At 53.5% G+C, this 14696-nt stretch overlaps 2 protein-coding genes across 6 annotated transcripts; both read left to right on the top strand.

Annotated features, from left to right (window-relative positions):
* Positions 1-285: 285 nt before the first annotated feature.
* On the top strand, positions 286-7482 carry CYP26C1 (cytochrome P450 family 26 subfamily C member 1). The gene is made up of 6 exons (XM_085229016.1): positions 286-672; positions 748-972; positions 1086-1361; positions 2668-2823; positions 4963-5445; positions 5533-7482. The coding sequence occupies exons 1-6, from the start codon at positions 481-483 to the stop codon at positions 5890-5892; spliced, it is 1692 nt and encodes a 563-aa protein (XP_085085142.1). The 5' UTR covers positions 286-480; the 3' UTR covers positions 5893-7482.
* A 670-nt stretch (positions 7483-8152) lies between these two features.
* Positions 8153-11945, top strand: CYP26A1 (cytochrome P450 family 26 subfamily A member 1). 5 transcript variants are annotated; one of them, XM_010714556.4, is made up of 8 exons: positions 8188-9090; positions 9288-9512; positions 9620-9682; positions 9794-9904; positions 10036-10185; positions 10509-10643; positions 10825-10977; positions 11155-11945. In XM_010714556.4, the coding sequence occupies exons 1-8, from the start codon at positions 8902-8904 to the stop codon at positions 11494-11496; spliced, it is 1368 nt and encodes a 455-aa protein (XP_010712858.1). In that variant the 5' UTR covers positions 8188-8901; the 3' UTR covers positions 11497-11945. The 5 variants fall into 5 exon arrangements, with proteins under 5 accessions (XP_085085144.1, XP_085085143.1, XP_019473217.1 ...); XM_085229018.1 differs by having other exon boundaries at positions 8153-9090; positions 9620-9904; positions 10752-10977; positions 11155-11269; XM_019617672.3 differs by lacking the exon at positions 9794-9904 and having other exon boundaries at positions 8185-9090.
* The last annotated feature ends 2751 nt before the right edge of the window (positions 11946-14696 follow it).

Genomic DNA, 14696 nt, shown 5'->3' with positions numbered 1-14696 from the left:
GGGGTCGGGGCGCGATGCCGTGCGGTGGCGGGGCGCAGCGGGGAACCGTCCCGGTTCTGGTTGAGACGGGAAAGCTGGGCCGGGCCGGGTCGGGCTGTGGGGGGAGAGCCCCGAGGGGCCAGCCCGCAGGGAGTAGCCGCTGCCGCCCCGATCACCCCGCGCCCCTTACATCAATCCCGGCTCTCCGGCTCCAATCACCGCACTTAGCTGCGCTGCTTAAATATGCAGGGCAGACGTCATCTGCGAAGGTGGATCGGGCGTTAAGTGGCCAATATCTATATAAATGTGGCCGAAGGGAGAAGCCGGTGCAGGAGGCGAGCGGGGCCGGGCGGGCCGCAGCCGCAGCCGGGAGGGCCTTTCCGCTCGCCGTCTCCTTCTCGGCCCCGCGCGTGGCAGCCGCCGGGGCGGGAACCGCCGCCGCTCCCCGCCCTCCCGGCGCGGGGCAGGGAGCGGGAGCCGCGGTGCGCCGCAGGAGGGAGGATGCCGGCCGGGCTCTGCTGGCCCGCGGCGGCCGCCCTGGCGCTGCTGTTCCTGGTGCTGCTGCTCGCCCTGTGTCGGCACCTGTGGGCGCTGCGCTGGAGCCTCAGCCGAGACCGTACCAACGCCCTGCCGCTGCCCAAGGGCTCCATGGGCTGGCCCTTCTTCGGGGAGACCCTGCATTGGCTGCTGCAGGTGAGGCGCGGGGTGACGGGGACGGGACGAACGGGGGCCGGCGGGAGCCCCGAGCTGACCGCGGCGCGTCCCCAGGGCTCCCGCTTCCACAGCTCCCGGCGGGAGCGCTACGGCAACGTGTTCAAGACCCACCTGCTGGGCCGCCCGGTGGTGCGGGTGACGGGCGCCGAGAACGTCCGCAAGATCCTGCTGGGCGAGCACACACTGGTCAGCGCACAGTGGCCCCAGAGCACCCAGATCCTTCTGGGCTCCCACACCCTGCTCGGCTCTACGGGCGACCTGCACCGCCAGCGCCGCAAGGTGAGCCCCATGGGTGCGTGGCCGGGCAACTCCTGCCCACGCTCGGCTCTCAGCACCATGTGGAGGACCCGTGCTTTGACCACCTGCCTCTGTTTCCCCCCTTCTGCTTCTAGATCCTGGCCAGAGTGTTCTGCCGCGCTGCCCTGGAAAGCTACCTGCCACGGATCCAGAAGGTTGTGAGCTGGGAGCTGCGGGGCTGGTGCATGCAGCCGGGCTCCATCGCCGTTTATTCCTCTGCTAAAACCTTAACTTTCCGCATTGCAGCTCAGATTCTGCTGGGACTCCGTCTGGAGGAAAAGCAGTTCAAGGACCTGGCCAAAACCTTTGAACAGCTGGTGGAGAACCTCTTCTCCCTGCCCCTCAATGTGCCCTTCAGTGGGCTGCGCAAGGTACTGCTGCCTGCCCTGCTCTTGCCTGGGGCTGGGCCAGGCTGTGGCTGCACAGACCTCATCCTCAGGCCCGACAAGGGACACCCCAATGAGCCCAGGGCACTGCCCACCCCGCTGCTGGGTGCCTCCAGCACCTGCCTGCATAGACCCTGGTACAGCATGGAGCTGCCACATGCATTGCTGGAGCCTTTTCCTCAGCTATACTTACCCAATGCCTGCTGCTGTGCCACTGCATTCCTCCTGGGTTCAAGCCCACTTGTGGCAGAGGTGTGTGTGAGCAGAGAGCAGCAGGCACAGAGGGACCTCCCTGTGCACCTTAGGCAGGCTGAGTGTTGGAGACCCCTTTCTGGTGCCTGGTGCAGTGCTGGAGGGGAACATGGCAGTGGGACAGCCCACTCTGCCTCTCAGCCCCCGTTCATTCTCTGCTGCCCTGCCCATTCTTGCCACCTGTCCCATTTCAATCTGCTCTTCCTCATCTGGCTTTGGGTTCCACAGCCCAAATGGCTTGCCTTTTCCATCAAGGCCTTGCTCAACCTTGTTTCCACTGTGAACTCTGCTTGCTGTCACCTTCCCCACCACCCCCAGCTGTCACCATCGTGAGCTTCTACCACCCACCTGTCCCTTCCTGCCTCCTCAGCTCAGCCATGGCCTGTCTGACCCCAGAACAATCTCTTCACCTCCTCCTGCTCACTTTTCCTTTACTCAAGTCCTTCCAGTCTGGGTTCTCCTTTGTAATTACTTCCCAGCTGCTGGCTGTGGCCATTTCTGCCCCTAACCACCCAGTCCTTCTAGCCTTGCTGGAGGCCTCCTGCCTCCATCCATTCCTGTCTGCGAGGACATTGCTCCTCAGTTGGTTTTGCTGCACAGCCAGAGATTTGCCGGGTGTGATTAACACGTTCCCATTCTGGAAAAGCCCCTCATTTGTCATTGTCAGTGCCTTGCTTCCAGGGCTCGTCTTTATTAAATGACCTCACCCTCTCCACGGGACAGGCTCCTATTGGACCTGGCCAGGCCAGGAGTTGTCTGGTGCAGACCTCTCTGGATTCAGTCCCACGAGTTTGCTGCTATCAACTCCTCCCAAAGCCTTTCCTAGGGCTTGTACTGACTCACAGCAGGAAGCCAATGAATCCTCAGCAGTTCTCACCACCTGCTGCTTACTGCAAGGCCCCGGGGCCTGGCAGCGGGCTAACTCCGTTTTGCTGTTGCAGATCCTGGAATTAAAGATGATGACAATGGGAGTCCCCCAGCCTCTCCAGAGAGGGGGACGGTGCCCAAGGCTCCCCTGACCCATGTCTGCCTCCCACAGGGCATCAAAGCACGGGACATGCTGCATGAGTTCATGGAGAGGGCCATACAGGAGAAACTGCAGCAAGCCATGTCAGAAGAACACAGTGATGCTCTGGATTTCATAATAAACAGTGCCAAGGAGCACGGCAAAGAGTTCACTATGCAAGAGCTGAAGGTAACCGCAGCCCCGCGCAGCTCCCTCCTGAGCCGGTGGCTGTGAGCGTGGGGCGGAGGGGTGGCAGGAGAGGGCTGTGCAGGACTGCTGGTGGGGCTCTGCCTTACAAGAGCTGGAGCCTAAAATGGGAACAACTGCCTCTCTGCCTGTCCTCTTCACAGGCATCTGGCCTCAACCTGGCTTAGGATGCATTTAGACTTACGTGGCTGTACTCAGATTCTGTACATCAGTGTGCACTCGATAACCTCCAGGATGCTGTCCTGGAAATACATAGAACTGCAACCGGGGCAGTATGCTTGTAAATCATGTCACCCCATTCCTCAGGGCTGGGAGCCCAGAGAACTCATCAAAACAGGCCCTGGGCTGGAATGATGGATTCTGGGACATTCCCTATCACCTCGTTATTAATTACACTGGGGAGCTTGAGGACTTTGTGATGCAATATGATTCATCGCTGTGACTTAGGGATGAACCCAGCAGTCCTTGCTGGGACAAAACGTGGTGAAGAGCACTTTGCCAAAGGTCTTGGGAAAAAAAATTGTCATTAGTGCTGCATCATTCATACCTCCAGGTCATTCCGGGTGAGGCAGGGACATGACACTGCATGTGGCAAGTTTCGAAGTAGTTTTGCATGGGTACAGTTTAAACACGTAGGACACATGGCTTTACTGTTTATTTAGATATTTAAGGATAGTGATCCAATGCTAAATGTTTTGTATGTATTTTGTAGAAGTGTAATCTCTAAATTCTGAAGTGTTTGGGAGACATTACAGAGGTTCTTAGATGCAAGTAGAACTGGTGTATTTCAAGATAACTAAAACTAATTCCCAGACTCAAAATGTGATCAGTTAGTCTGGGTTGAACTTTGTGAGTATTCATGTGTGTATTGCACAAGAATAACTACATGACCTCTCATCGTGTCCCTGGCTCTGATCACAGGTGAGATGATAACAGCAGGAATACACAGATATTGAACACAGTGTGGGGTGACATGGCAGTGACCCGGGGCTGGCTGTCCCCAGCTCAGTGGTCCTGCTCCCAACTGAGCTGCAACACTGGGACACACCAAGGCAGCTGTGGGAGGACGCAGCCTCCCTGTCACTGGTTGTGTTGGCACTGGAAAAGCAGGGAGAGAAAGTAAACTCGGTGTCACAGCTTACATGGCAGCACTGTCAGAGGCTGATGCAGGCAGTCATAAGGGCTATTATTTCAAAATACAGAGCCTGCTCTAATTTTCTTGTGCTGTATTGTAATGTCCTGGCTTTTAATTGCAAGCTGTGGAACTCACAGATTTATTTTCATCTGTGTCTGCTGTCTTGTGGGTATAAAAGTTCCTGCTGCTGCCTGCAGGAGGTGTGCAGGGGTCAGCTGGGACCTGTTAGTTCTGAGGCTTTATTTCAACTGAAAGATGCCCTTGAGAGCTGCATTTTGGCAAAAGCTTGCAGTCCAGACAGTATATGTTGCTGGTGATGGTTGCAAATCTTTGCTGCACTACTCTTGACCTTACCAGACTTGGCTCCAGGAGCCTTAAGACATCAGGTGTCCTTCCCTTTGTTTCTGGCTTCACCCTCCAGACCTAGCTCCAGTAACTCTTAACTTTCTGCTTCTGAGCATTGGTCTGAGTCCCCTCCCACACAAGCAAATGGTCGATTACAACAAGATGGATTGAATGGAGCCCATTTTAGCTGCTAGTGCATCTGTGATCTATACATAAACATGCAACCTCCTGGCTGGCCAGAGAGGCAGAAGCTGCAGGGGAGGCAGGGGAAAGTGCTGATGAAGGTAAAAACACAACGCTTAAAGTGAACTTCACTCTTTATGATAAAATGCATGCTGAAATTCTTGTTAAGGCTTGTAGATTTTGGGCAGGAAGCTGAGAAGGGCCAGAATGGAAGAGATGTGTGCTTAGTTGTTTTGGCATCAGTTCCTAGGCAGGTGGATGTCTGCTTTGTGTGGAGGTGGATGAGCATGGATATGTCACATGCAGATCCCTGCCAGCACTGGGGGATCCAGGCTGTAGAGAGTGGAGGCAGAGGTAGGGCCCTCTGCACAGGAACAAAACCTGTGAAAGCAGTCTGAAAATCCTATCACAACAAGCTCAAAGTGGCATTCAAACCTGTCACTTTCCTTCCCTGCCAGGAGTCAGCCATCGAGCTCATATTTGCTGCTTTTTTCACCACGGCCAGTGCCAGCACCTCCCTCATCCTCCTGCTGCTGAAGCACCCCTCAGCAATCGAAAAAATCCGTCAGGAGCTGGCATCCCATGAGCTGTACCCACAGCACCAGAACTGCCCTGTGGCACCCTGCCCAGCAGCAGGCAGGGACAGTGAGCAGCAACTCCTTAGCACAGCCAGTGATGCTCATGAGGACCAGAACCAGCCCCCTGGCCCCATAGAGGAGACAGAGCTGGGGGGTGGCTGCTCCCCCCATCTCCCAGCCCCGCTGGAACCCACACACTCCCTGAGCAGCCCGCATTCCCAGGGCTGCCGCTGCCCCCCGGACATCAGCCTGGAGCAGCTGAGCCGCCTGCGCTACCTGGACTGCGTGGTCAAGGAGGTGCTGCGGGTACTGCCGCCCATCTCTGGGGGGTACAGGACTGCACTGCAGACCTTCGAGCTGGATGTAAGTGCCTGCAGAAAAGGGAGGAGGGGTACTGCCCCCAGATGCCTTCCGCTGGGCTCTAACTCTCCCCTCTTATTTCTCTCACAGGGTTACCAGATCCCCAAGGGCTGGAGCGTGATGTACAGCATCCGTGACACGCATGAGACGGCTGCCATCTACCAGAGCCCCCCAGGTGGCTTTGATCCTGACCGCTTCAATGTCACCCAGCCAGAGGCTGCTGGACGCTTCCACTACATCCCTTTTGGCGGCGGGGCACGGAGCTGCATTGGCAAGGAGCTGGCACAGGCCATCCTGAAGCTGCTGGCCATCGAGCTGGTCACCACAGCCCGCTGGGAACTGGCCACCCCCACTTTTCCCGCCATGCAGACCGTGCCCATCGTGCACCCCGTCGACGGGCTGCAGCTCTACTTCCACCCCCTGCGGCCCAGTCGTGGCAGCGAGGCCTGAGCCAGGCTGCTGAGCTCAGCCCGGTGGAGGTGCACATGGCTGGGCCACTACAGAGCAAAGCCCCAAAGGCCTTGTTGTTTTTCTCCTTTCTGATGCTCAGTGCATTAGGAATGGTCCCACAGAGCCCTGAGCACCAAGGGGAGCCTCACCCTCCTGGGGGGGCCCACCAGCCCAGCCCCACACACGTTCTTCAGAGCAAAGGCCCATTCCTGCCACAGGGCTTTCTCCCATGAGTGTGTGAAGGAAAGGCAACAGCATTCTGCACACCCATCCTGCACACCCCGTCCTGCACACCACAGCTTTCTAGAGGTGGAAAAGAGGGAAGATGAAGGCTCTGCAGGGAAACACACGCTAGGTCTGCCCAATTCACTGTATCAGCGTAGATAGGATAACTGTGTCAAGAGGTTTCTATTGTAAATATTTCATCTCTTTCCTGCACTTCCTATTAGAGCCAGCACAAATGAGACATTTGTTGACTCAGTGGCTATGCGTGCAGTGCCTGAGTGCCATACTGCTGCTTGGGCCTGACACGTAGTCATCCCGAGTCCCTGCAGGATGCAGAGAGCAGCCTGACATGGAACACAGACCTGTGGTGAATAAATGTTTGGGAAACGTTTGTTTCTTAACAGGCCTGCTTTGTGAGGGCACATCCTATGTTCCTGTTGGTGCTAGCACATGGTGGAAGGACATCTGCATGGGGCTATGATGGCTGTCACAGGGCAGCCGTGACCCTGCCCCAGCCCTGCCCTATGTGTAAGCACTGGCTGGTGGCTCTGGGGCACTGCAGTGGTGCCTGGGGCTGAGCCCAGGAGCTGGGGACACATTTTCAGGTGGCTTTTGAGTTCTTCACTGGGGTATGAGTCTCTCCTGCACACAGTGATGTGAGTCCTGCTGCTTGTGCTCAGACTGTCTAGTGTCAGTGCCAGGCTGAAAGCCACCCTGCCTGGGCTGGTCCCCATCACACATCTATGCTGGGGCACGCAGCGGGTGCAGCGCTGCCTGGGGCAAAAATGTGGCTCCCAAATGTGGCGAGTCAGATCTGGAAGAGGTTGAACCGCGGGACTGAGTTAAGTGCTGTTGGCAGCTCGACCCCATTGTGAACCAGAGCCTCTGCCCCTCCTGACCTTGTCCTGAGAAGTGCAGCTCCCCAGCTATCGGAAGGAAAGCGGTGGCTGCAGGTGGCACTGGGTGACCGCTGCAGGGGCCACCGGTACGGCAGTGACCTGGGGGACATGAGGGACGTGTGGGCTCCAGCCACAGGAGCACTGGGGCTCCTCCAGCAGCGCACTTAAAAATTACCCCGCGCGCTAACGAGCCCTGCAGCCGCCCTCTGAAACGTGTAACGTAGATCTAGTTAAAAAAAAAAGCCTCGAAACTGATTTTGTTTTCAGATAAACATGAGCATTTACAAATGAAGTGTAATAATTGTTACTTGTAATCAAAGTTTGTTCATATTAGGCTGTTAATTTCTTGACCTCCTTCCAAGATGTTTTTAATTATCCCTTTCACTCTTTACCATTTGATTCTTTTCGAGCTGATGGCTGCGGAATACACAGCTGGGGAGATAATAAAGCCTTCCTACGGCAATTATCGGTGCTCAGGCCACCGTATCTCGTTATTTTGACAGACAGTGAACTTGGCGCGGTTGCCGGCCGGGTTCACGCAGATGTCACGGTCCGTGTTGTAGGTCACGAGCGGGTCAGCGCCCGGCGAGGGGAGAGCGCCGGGTCAGGGCGCGGCCGCCGCTCCGGGCCGAGCGCCGCAGGGCTGCCCCGAGGGTCCGCCCGGGCAGGGGCTGCGGGGGGCGGGCGGCCACATGAGGAGGGAGGGAAGGTCCCGTCCGGCGCGCCGAGCGTCAGAAAAGTACTAATTTAAAATGACGCCTCGCCAGCGCCACCACCCCTGTAGACACACACACACACACGCAACTTCCAGCGTTTATTGAGGTCGTGATAGAGTAAGAAAGCAAAAATAAAAAGGATAGGAAAATGGAGAGATAAAAGGGAAGCGATCGCGATAGTTTATTGGTAGCAGCGGAGAGATTGGTAGCAGCGGAGAGAATCGCAGCCCCATCCTTCCCTCCGCATCCCTGCAGTGCCCGGCGGCCGCGTCCCTCGGAGCTTATTCTGAGCGGGCCCCAGCGGAGCCCATCGAGCGCAGCTCCCGCAGCCCCGGGACCGCACTCCTCCCGCACGTCGAACCCCGAGGCTGCCCCGGAGGGGAGCACAGTCCGCTCGGCGGGTAAGGCCGTGCCGAGCGCCTCTCCCCGGCCGCGGCAGCCCCGGCGAGCCCCGGGCGAGGGCGGGCAGGGAGATCGGAGCCGAGCGCAGCGGGCAGGGTGTTCCCTTTCCACGCTCACCTCCCTTTCCGTCGGTGACCTGCGGTTGAACCTGCATCGGAAGGCCGAGATTGAGCGCTGCCCGTCGCTCCTTCTTCCGCGACCGGGCAGAAACACGAGCCGGGCCTTCCGAGGTGAGCCAGGGGACGGCGGAGCCACCTCCGCCGACGCGGCTCTGCCCAGGGAGCCACAGGATGCCCCCGGTCAGGGGCAGCGCACTCAGCCCGGCTACCAAGGGGTCCCGATCGGCGACGAGAGGGCCAGCGACGGAGCCCCGCGGCGGCTGGGAGCGCCCCGCGGGTGCGTGCCTCCCGGCGGCCGGCTCCGTGCCGCCGCGACGGGGCACGTCTCCTCCTCGGTGCTGCCGGTCCCTGAGGAGCGCGGCGGTAAATCCGAGGGGGCGGTGGGTCCCGCAGCACCCCGTCCGTCTGCCCGGCGGCCGTCTGCAGCGGGCGTGATGCGCCGCGCAAAGCAAACGGTTAAAGATTTCGGGGGGAGGAGCCAGGCCGCAATCCGCAATTAAAGATGAACTTTGGGTGAACTAATTTATCGGATGGTAAGGTAGGGTGGGCAGCAACCTGGGAAGGATATAAAAGGCGGCCCGCGGAGAGCCCGGCCCGCGCACTCGGAGCTCCCGGGGGGCCGGACCGGACTGGACTCATTGCCCCGCCATGGGCTTCTCCGCCCTGGTCGCCAGCGCCCTGTGCACCTTCCTGCTGCCCCTGCTGCTGTTCCTGGCCGCCGTCCGGCTCTGGGACCTGTACTGCGCCAGCGGCCGCGACCCCAGCTGCCCGCTACCGTTGCCCCCGGGTACCATGGGGCTCCCCTTCTTCGGGGAGACGCTGCAGATGGTGCTGCAGGTAAGGCGGGCAGCTCCCCCTCTCCCCGCAAGGGACGAGGCTGAGCAGGGCTGTGCCGGGCTTCTGAGCCCAGGTGTGGATGAGCTCATTCTTCTCCTTTTTTTTTTTTTTTTTTTTTTTTTGTCTCCCCCTCCCCATTTATTTATTTAAAACTTATTTATTTATTTTCAATTTACTTACTTCCCTTCCCTGTCCAGCGGCGGAAATTCCTGCAGATGAAGCGCAGGAAATATGGTTTCATCTACAAGACTCATCTCTTTGGGCGGCCCACGGTGCGGGTGATGGGCGCCGAGAATGTGCGGCACATCCTGCTGGGTGAGCACCGCTTGGTCTCTGTGCAGTGGCCCGCCTCGGTGCGCACCATCCTGGGCTCGGGCTGCCTCTCCAACCTCCACAATGGGCAGCACAAACACCGCAAAAAGGTATGGCCCTGACGGTGGGCTGGGAGCAGGGCAGCTGCCCTGCATGTGGTGGCTGAGCCCATATCCCCTTTCTCTACTCCTCCTTCTCTTCTTTGTCCCCTGGGCAGGTGATCATGCGGGCCTTCTCCCGGGACGCCCTGCAGCACTACGTGCCCGTCATCCAAGAAGAGGTGAGTGCCTGCCTGGTACAGTGGCTGGGTGCCGGACCCTGCCTGCTGGTGTACCCTGAAGTGAAGCGCCTCATGTTCCGCATCGCCATGCGCATCCTGCTGGGCTTCCAGCCCCGCCAGGCCGGCCCCGACAGCGAGCAGCAGCTGGTGGAGGCCTTCGAGGAGATGATCCGCAACCTCTTCTCCCTCCCCATTGATGTGCCTTTCAGTGGGCTCTACCGGGTGAGGCTCCAGGCCAGCTGGGGATGCTCCCAAGGCAGCAGGGAGGGATGGTGGTGTGATGTAAGTTGGCAGCATGGTGTAAGTTGCTGGTGTGGTACAAGTCCCAGCTTACTCTCCCCCTGCTTGTGCAGGGCTTGAGGGCACGCAACATCATCCATGCCAAGATTGAGGAGAACATCCGTGCCAAGATGGCCCGCAAGGAGCCCGAGAGTGGTTACAAGGACGCACTGCAGCTGCTGATGGAGCACACACAGGGTAATGGAGAGCAGCTCAATATGCAGGTGAGGTTCCCCCCATCCAGATCCATCTCTTCCCACCCTGCTTCTCTCCTTCAGTCAGTAGCATGTTTATCTTTGGGACTAAAAATGGAGAGCAGGAGTTACTGTCCCTTTGCCAGGTCATAAGGCAGCCTGTGTAGTGCATGAGAATTCTGGGAACAGAGGATGCAGCCAGGCTGCTGGATGAGGGGTGTAGGTTGTGCCTGTGGGGACCACCACTCACCCTGGCTCCAGCCTGAGATCACCAAGCAGCACTGGTGGTGGAGTGGGCCCAGTGGGGATACCACACTCAAGGCATATTTTCTCTCTCGTGTCCTGTGTGTAAGGAGCTGAAGGAATCTGCCACAGAGTTGCTGTTTGGGGGCCATGAAACCACTGCCAGTGCTGCCACATCACTGATTGCCTTCCTGGGGCTCCACCATGATGTTCTGCAGAAAGTGAGGAAGGAGCTGCAAGTAAAGGTGTGTGTCTTTTCCACAGCTACTTCCCACGAGCAGGCAGTAGGAAGGTTCCTCAGAGAGGTATCCCAGGATGGGTTCCCCTTGACACAGGAGTTTCCCTACTTATAGGGTGGCAGGGACAGCTGTCTTGCAGTGCCTGGAGCCTGTTCTATAAATGTCATGGCAGCATCTTCCTACCTAGGGGTTACTGTCTGGTCCCAACCAAGAGAAGCAATTGGACATGGAGGTCTTGGAGCAGCTGAAGTACACAGGCTGTGTTATCAAGGAGACTCTCAGGCTGAGCCCTCCCGTTCCTGGAGGATTCCGAATAGCACTCAAGACCCTTGAGCTGAATGTAAGTAGGGCTGGGGCTCAGCTCCTCATAGCACTGCCAAGTATGAATGTGGTTCTGTAGGTACCTGCCTTAGTGAGCGGGGGGGGAACCAGAGGGTGCACTTCATGTTATATGCTGACACTTCAGCTTCCTTAACAAAACAATGTGCTTCATGTCTCCTCTCTCTTCTTTTGGTAGGGATACCAGATCCCCAAAGGCTGGAACGTTATTTACAGTATCTGTGATACACACGATGTGGCTGATCTCTTTACTGACAAGGACGAGTTCAACCCGGACCGCTTCATGTCTCCGTCTCCAGAGGACTCCTCTAGGTTCAGTTTCATTCCTTTTGGTGGGGGCTTGAGGAGCTGCGTAGGCAAAGAGTTTGCAAAAGTCCTTCTAAAAATATTTACGGTGGAGCTGGCACGGAGCTGTGACTGGCAGCTGCTAAATGGACCTCCTACAATGAAAACGGGCCCCATAGTGTACCCTGTGGACAATCTGCCTGCCAAATTCATAGGTTTCAGCGGCCAAATCTGAGTGCTCAACGCTTCCCTCCGGCTGGATTTCTGTATAACATCTCATATGTACATAGTAACTTTTTATTGTAACAAAGGCCTTTAAATATTTAAACTTGTAAATGTACAGTAGTTATTTATGTCTAAGTATTTCAAAAGGCTGTGACATTTTTCCCCAAGCACTACAATTATGGGTCGCTGATTCATAATTAGATAATTTTATTTCTATAGAAATAAGTTTTCCCCTATTTAAAAGTCTTACTGCAAGCTGGCCAGGTACATGTTTGACAAGACATTTCACCATGGTGTATGCATTCAGAAATATTCTCAAAGGCATTTGAAACAATGGCAACTAGCTATCATCCAAATTATCTAAATCATTATGGTTTGAGGTTTTCAGTATTATTTGTGTCTAGACCTTATGTTTAACGTGTGAATTTTAAGTTTGATAATAAAGTTTATTTTTGAAGATCCTCTGCATGAAGATCTGCCTGCATACTCGAGGGTAGCTTAGCCAGATAAAATGGGTCTAAAGGGTTCGAATATCAATTAGACTTGCTTTTGTGGATATGTTGTTTGCTGTTTTTTATGCTCACACCTCTCCCCTACCCTCCTGCCCCCCATGTGCTTCTCACTTGTACAGTAAACTGTCTCAGCACCATGGTATGACGGTGAGTGCTATGGGTCTCTTTATCATAGCATTGAGACATAGTAAATAAGGAAGTAAAGGGAAGCAGAAGAATAGCATGTAACATGAGTGTTTATCTGGAACTGGAGAAAACAGGTAGGGAGAAAAAAACTCCATGAAGGTTCTCTCCTCCTGTGTTACTGCTGACCTGTATAAACAGAGCACTGGCTCTTGTTCTGTGTTGAGTCTGCAGTCCATGAGCCTTTACTTACAAAGGTGTCTCTTATCAGCTGTTAGAGCAAATAAAATCCGCTGTGATTTCTTGTTGAAATGCAACAGTTCTGCGTAGGTCAGAGATAGAGTGTGCATTTGGTTTAAGAACTTCTTTCCTGGAATTCAGCAAAGTGAAAACTAAAAGGCAGGCACTAATGTGAATTGATTAACAGGGAATCAACTGTTGAGATGCAATTCCCTAGGGCTGTGTAAGCAGGGCAGATAAAATGCCCTGGGCATGACCCCTGTTTTGCCTTAACCATAAGGTTTTTCCTGCCTTCCCTCTCCCCCCCCCCCCCCCCCCCGCCCCATTACTACATCGATTAGTCTTCCTTCAAAAGTCAAACAACATTGGGTAGCTCTATAAACATCTACATAGTAAACTCATGTAATTTGGTGTCGTGATCACTTCTAGAAACATATAATTTTTTTTCTTTTGCTTCTGGAGCTCACTTTTTCATTATGGTCTCCCAAGGTTAAAATTATGGATGGTGTTAAGCTGATCAAAATCACTGCAGCTGTTTGATAGCACCTATGAGGTTTGGGTTTATTTTAGGAGATGTTTCTATGATACATTTGATATGTTTCTAAAATGCTAGCTTCAAACACAAACTTCTCATACAAGACCTTATTTATGACTTCCATTTAAAGATGAGCATAGCTGCTGTAGTCTTAAAATGAAAGAGACATGCATTTTAGATTGTGCCTAGGTCTTCTTGGCAGTATTTAGAATCTTAAATAATTTTCACTGTGCCAGTGTTCCTGTATAATTGTGCTCTTCAGGCATTTGATCAATGATCTCAATTTAAGACCCATTTATCACCAATGTAGTGGTAGAAAATTGCAAATCCTGATCCCAATTTGGAGATGATCCAGAAGTCTAGAGAACAGCAAATCTCTCGCTTTGGTTTTCTTTAACGTTGTCCTTGTTAACATGACAACATCCTGCAGATCCTGATAGGAGCTAATATCCTAGAAATGCTTTATTATTCTTAACTAGAGTTCTTCATATGTGGGAATGTCTTGAATGGTCTTTCATTATTTTAGTTTACACTATATTTTTTTAAAGAATAGGAATCTAGTGGTGTCTGGAGAATACGTGCCTATTTAATGGCGTAAGACTATGATCTTCCATACATTTCCCTGTTTCATTTTATATTTTTCATTCAGCATTGCAAGGATTTTATGTTTGGAGAAAAAAAGGATCGTACACTTAATTTGATTTTGTCTGAACATCTGGGGGCACATCCTCGGCTGTTGTAAATCATGACAGCATAACCCATGTTTGGGACTGCCTCCATATAATTCATCCTTGGAGTTCAATGGTCTGTCACTGCTGTGTAATTTAGGCATCCAGGAGCTAGTTTTCAACAAGCAACTTCCAAAACTGGTAGCAGTGTAGCTGCAGTAATAGAGCTCGGTATGGGCTAATTGCTAAAATATTTGCCCTACTTCTTGAGCAGGTTTTACAGCCCTGTTAATCTCCCCGAGCAGCTGTATGTGGCAGTGTGGGTGTGCAGCCCAGCCCCAGGTGAGCTCTGCCATGGTTACATGGCTCTACCCACCCAGCAGTGCTGGGCAGCTACGGGCTAAGGCTGCAGCAGCCAAGCACTTAAGAGTTTCTGAAGCCTCCATGGAGTGCTTGATGCGTGGTTCTTGTTAACAGCATGTAGTTATAGCTATCCTTGGATAAAATGACATCAAAGAATGACTTTGGTGTGAACTGACATTGAGGAATGCTACTGGGTAAATCGGTTCCTGGTTAAAAGGCAGTAGTATTTCCAGATCAGGCTAGGACAGGTAATGCTGACTTGAAAATGGTTATATGAACAAGGAAAAAAATTGCAAACAAACACTGTAGTTTCAGTGGAAATAAAATAGTATTGCTTGATTTTTAATTGTTTAATCAAATTTATTTCATTTTGTCCTAGTGGAATTTAAAAACAGTCATATTACTTCCAGCAGACAAGATAAAAACGGATTTCTTTCTGTTCTGGTTCAGTAAAACACCCATTGAAGGGACAGTATGATTTTTAAGGTTTTGCACTTTTCTAATGTTTTTTATTTTTTGTTTGCTTTGTCTTTTCTACAGGAGTCTTTTTCTGGATCTTGCAAAATGAGACTGACAGAAATATTGCCTTTCTTTCTACCCCATTTAATTGTTTGTGTGTTTTCTTGTTTTCATCTGGTCAGTGATTTAGAATGACCTTTAGAAGGATATCAAGAAAAATGCTTCATAATATGTAAAATATGCCAACCTTGGCTTTCAAGAAGCACTTGCCTACCTAAGGGACATAGGAAGTTTATTAAATCGGTTTTAT

The sequence above is a fragment of the Meleagris gallopavo genome, chromosome 8 (assembly GCF_905368555.1).
Source record: "Meleagris gallopavo chromosome 8, MGAL_WU_HG_1.1, whole genome shotgun sequence".
Classification (NCBI taxonomy): Eukaryota; Metazoa; Chordata; class Aves; order Galliformes; family Phasianidae; genus Meleagris; species Meleagris gallopavo.
Note: the sequence above shows the minus strand (reverse complement) of the source record. Positions and strands in the feature narration are given on the sequence as shown.

Coding starts and splice junctions, on each gene's coding strand:
- CYP26A1 (XM_010714555.4), top strand. CDS start 8,902: ATGGGCTTCTCCGCCCTGGTCGCCAGCGCCCTGTGCACCTTCCTGCTG. Junction 9,513..9,619: donor AGCACAAACACCGCAAAAAG/GTATGGCCCTGA, acceptor TCCCCTGGGCAG/GTGATCATGCGGGCCTTCTC. Junction 10,978..11,154: donor TCAAGACCCTTGAGCTGAAT/GTAAGTAGGGCT, acceptor TTCTTTTGGTAG/GGATACCAGATCCCCAAAGG.
- CYP26C1 (XM_085229016.1), top strand. CDS start 481: ATGCCGGCCGGGCTCTGCTGGCCCGCGGCGGCCGCCCTGGCGCTGCTG. Junction 673..747: donor CCCTGCATTGGCTGCTGCAG/GTGAGGCGCGGG, acceptor GCGCGTCCCCAG/GGCTCCCGCTTCCACAGCTC. Junction 973..1,085: donor TGCACCGCCAGCGCCGCAAG/GTGAGCCCCATG, acceptor TTCTGCTTCTAG/ATCCTGGCCAGAGTGTTCTG.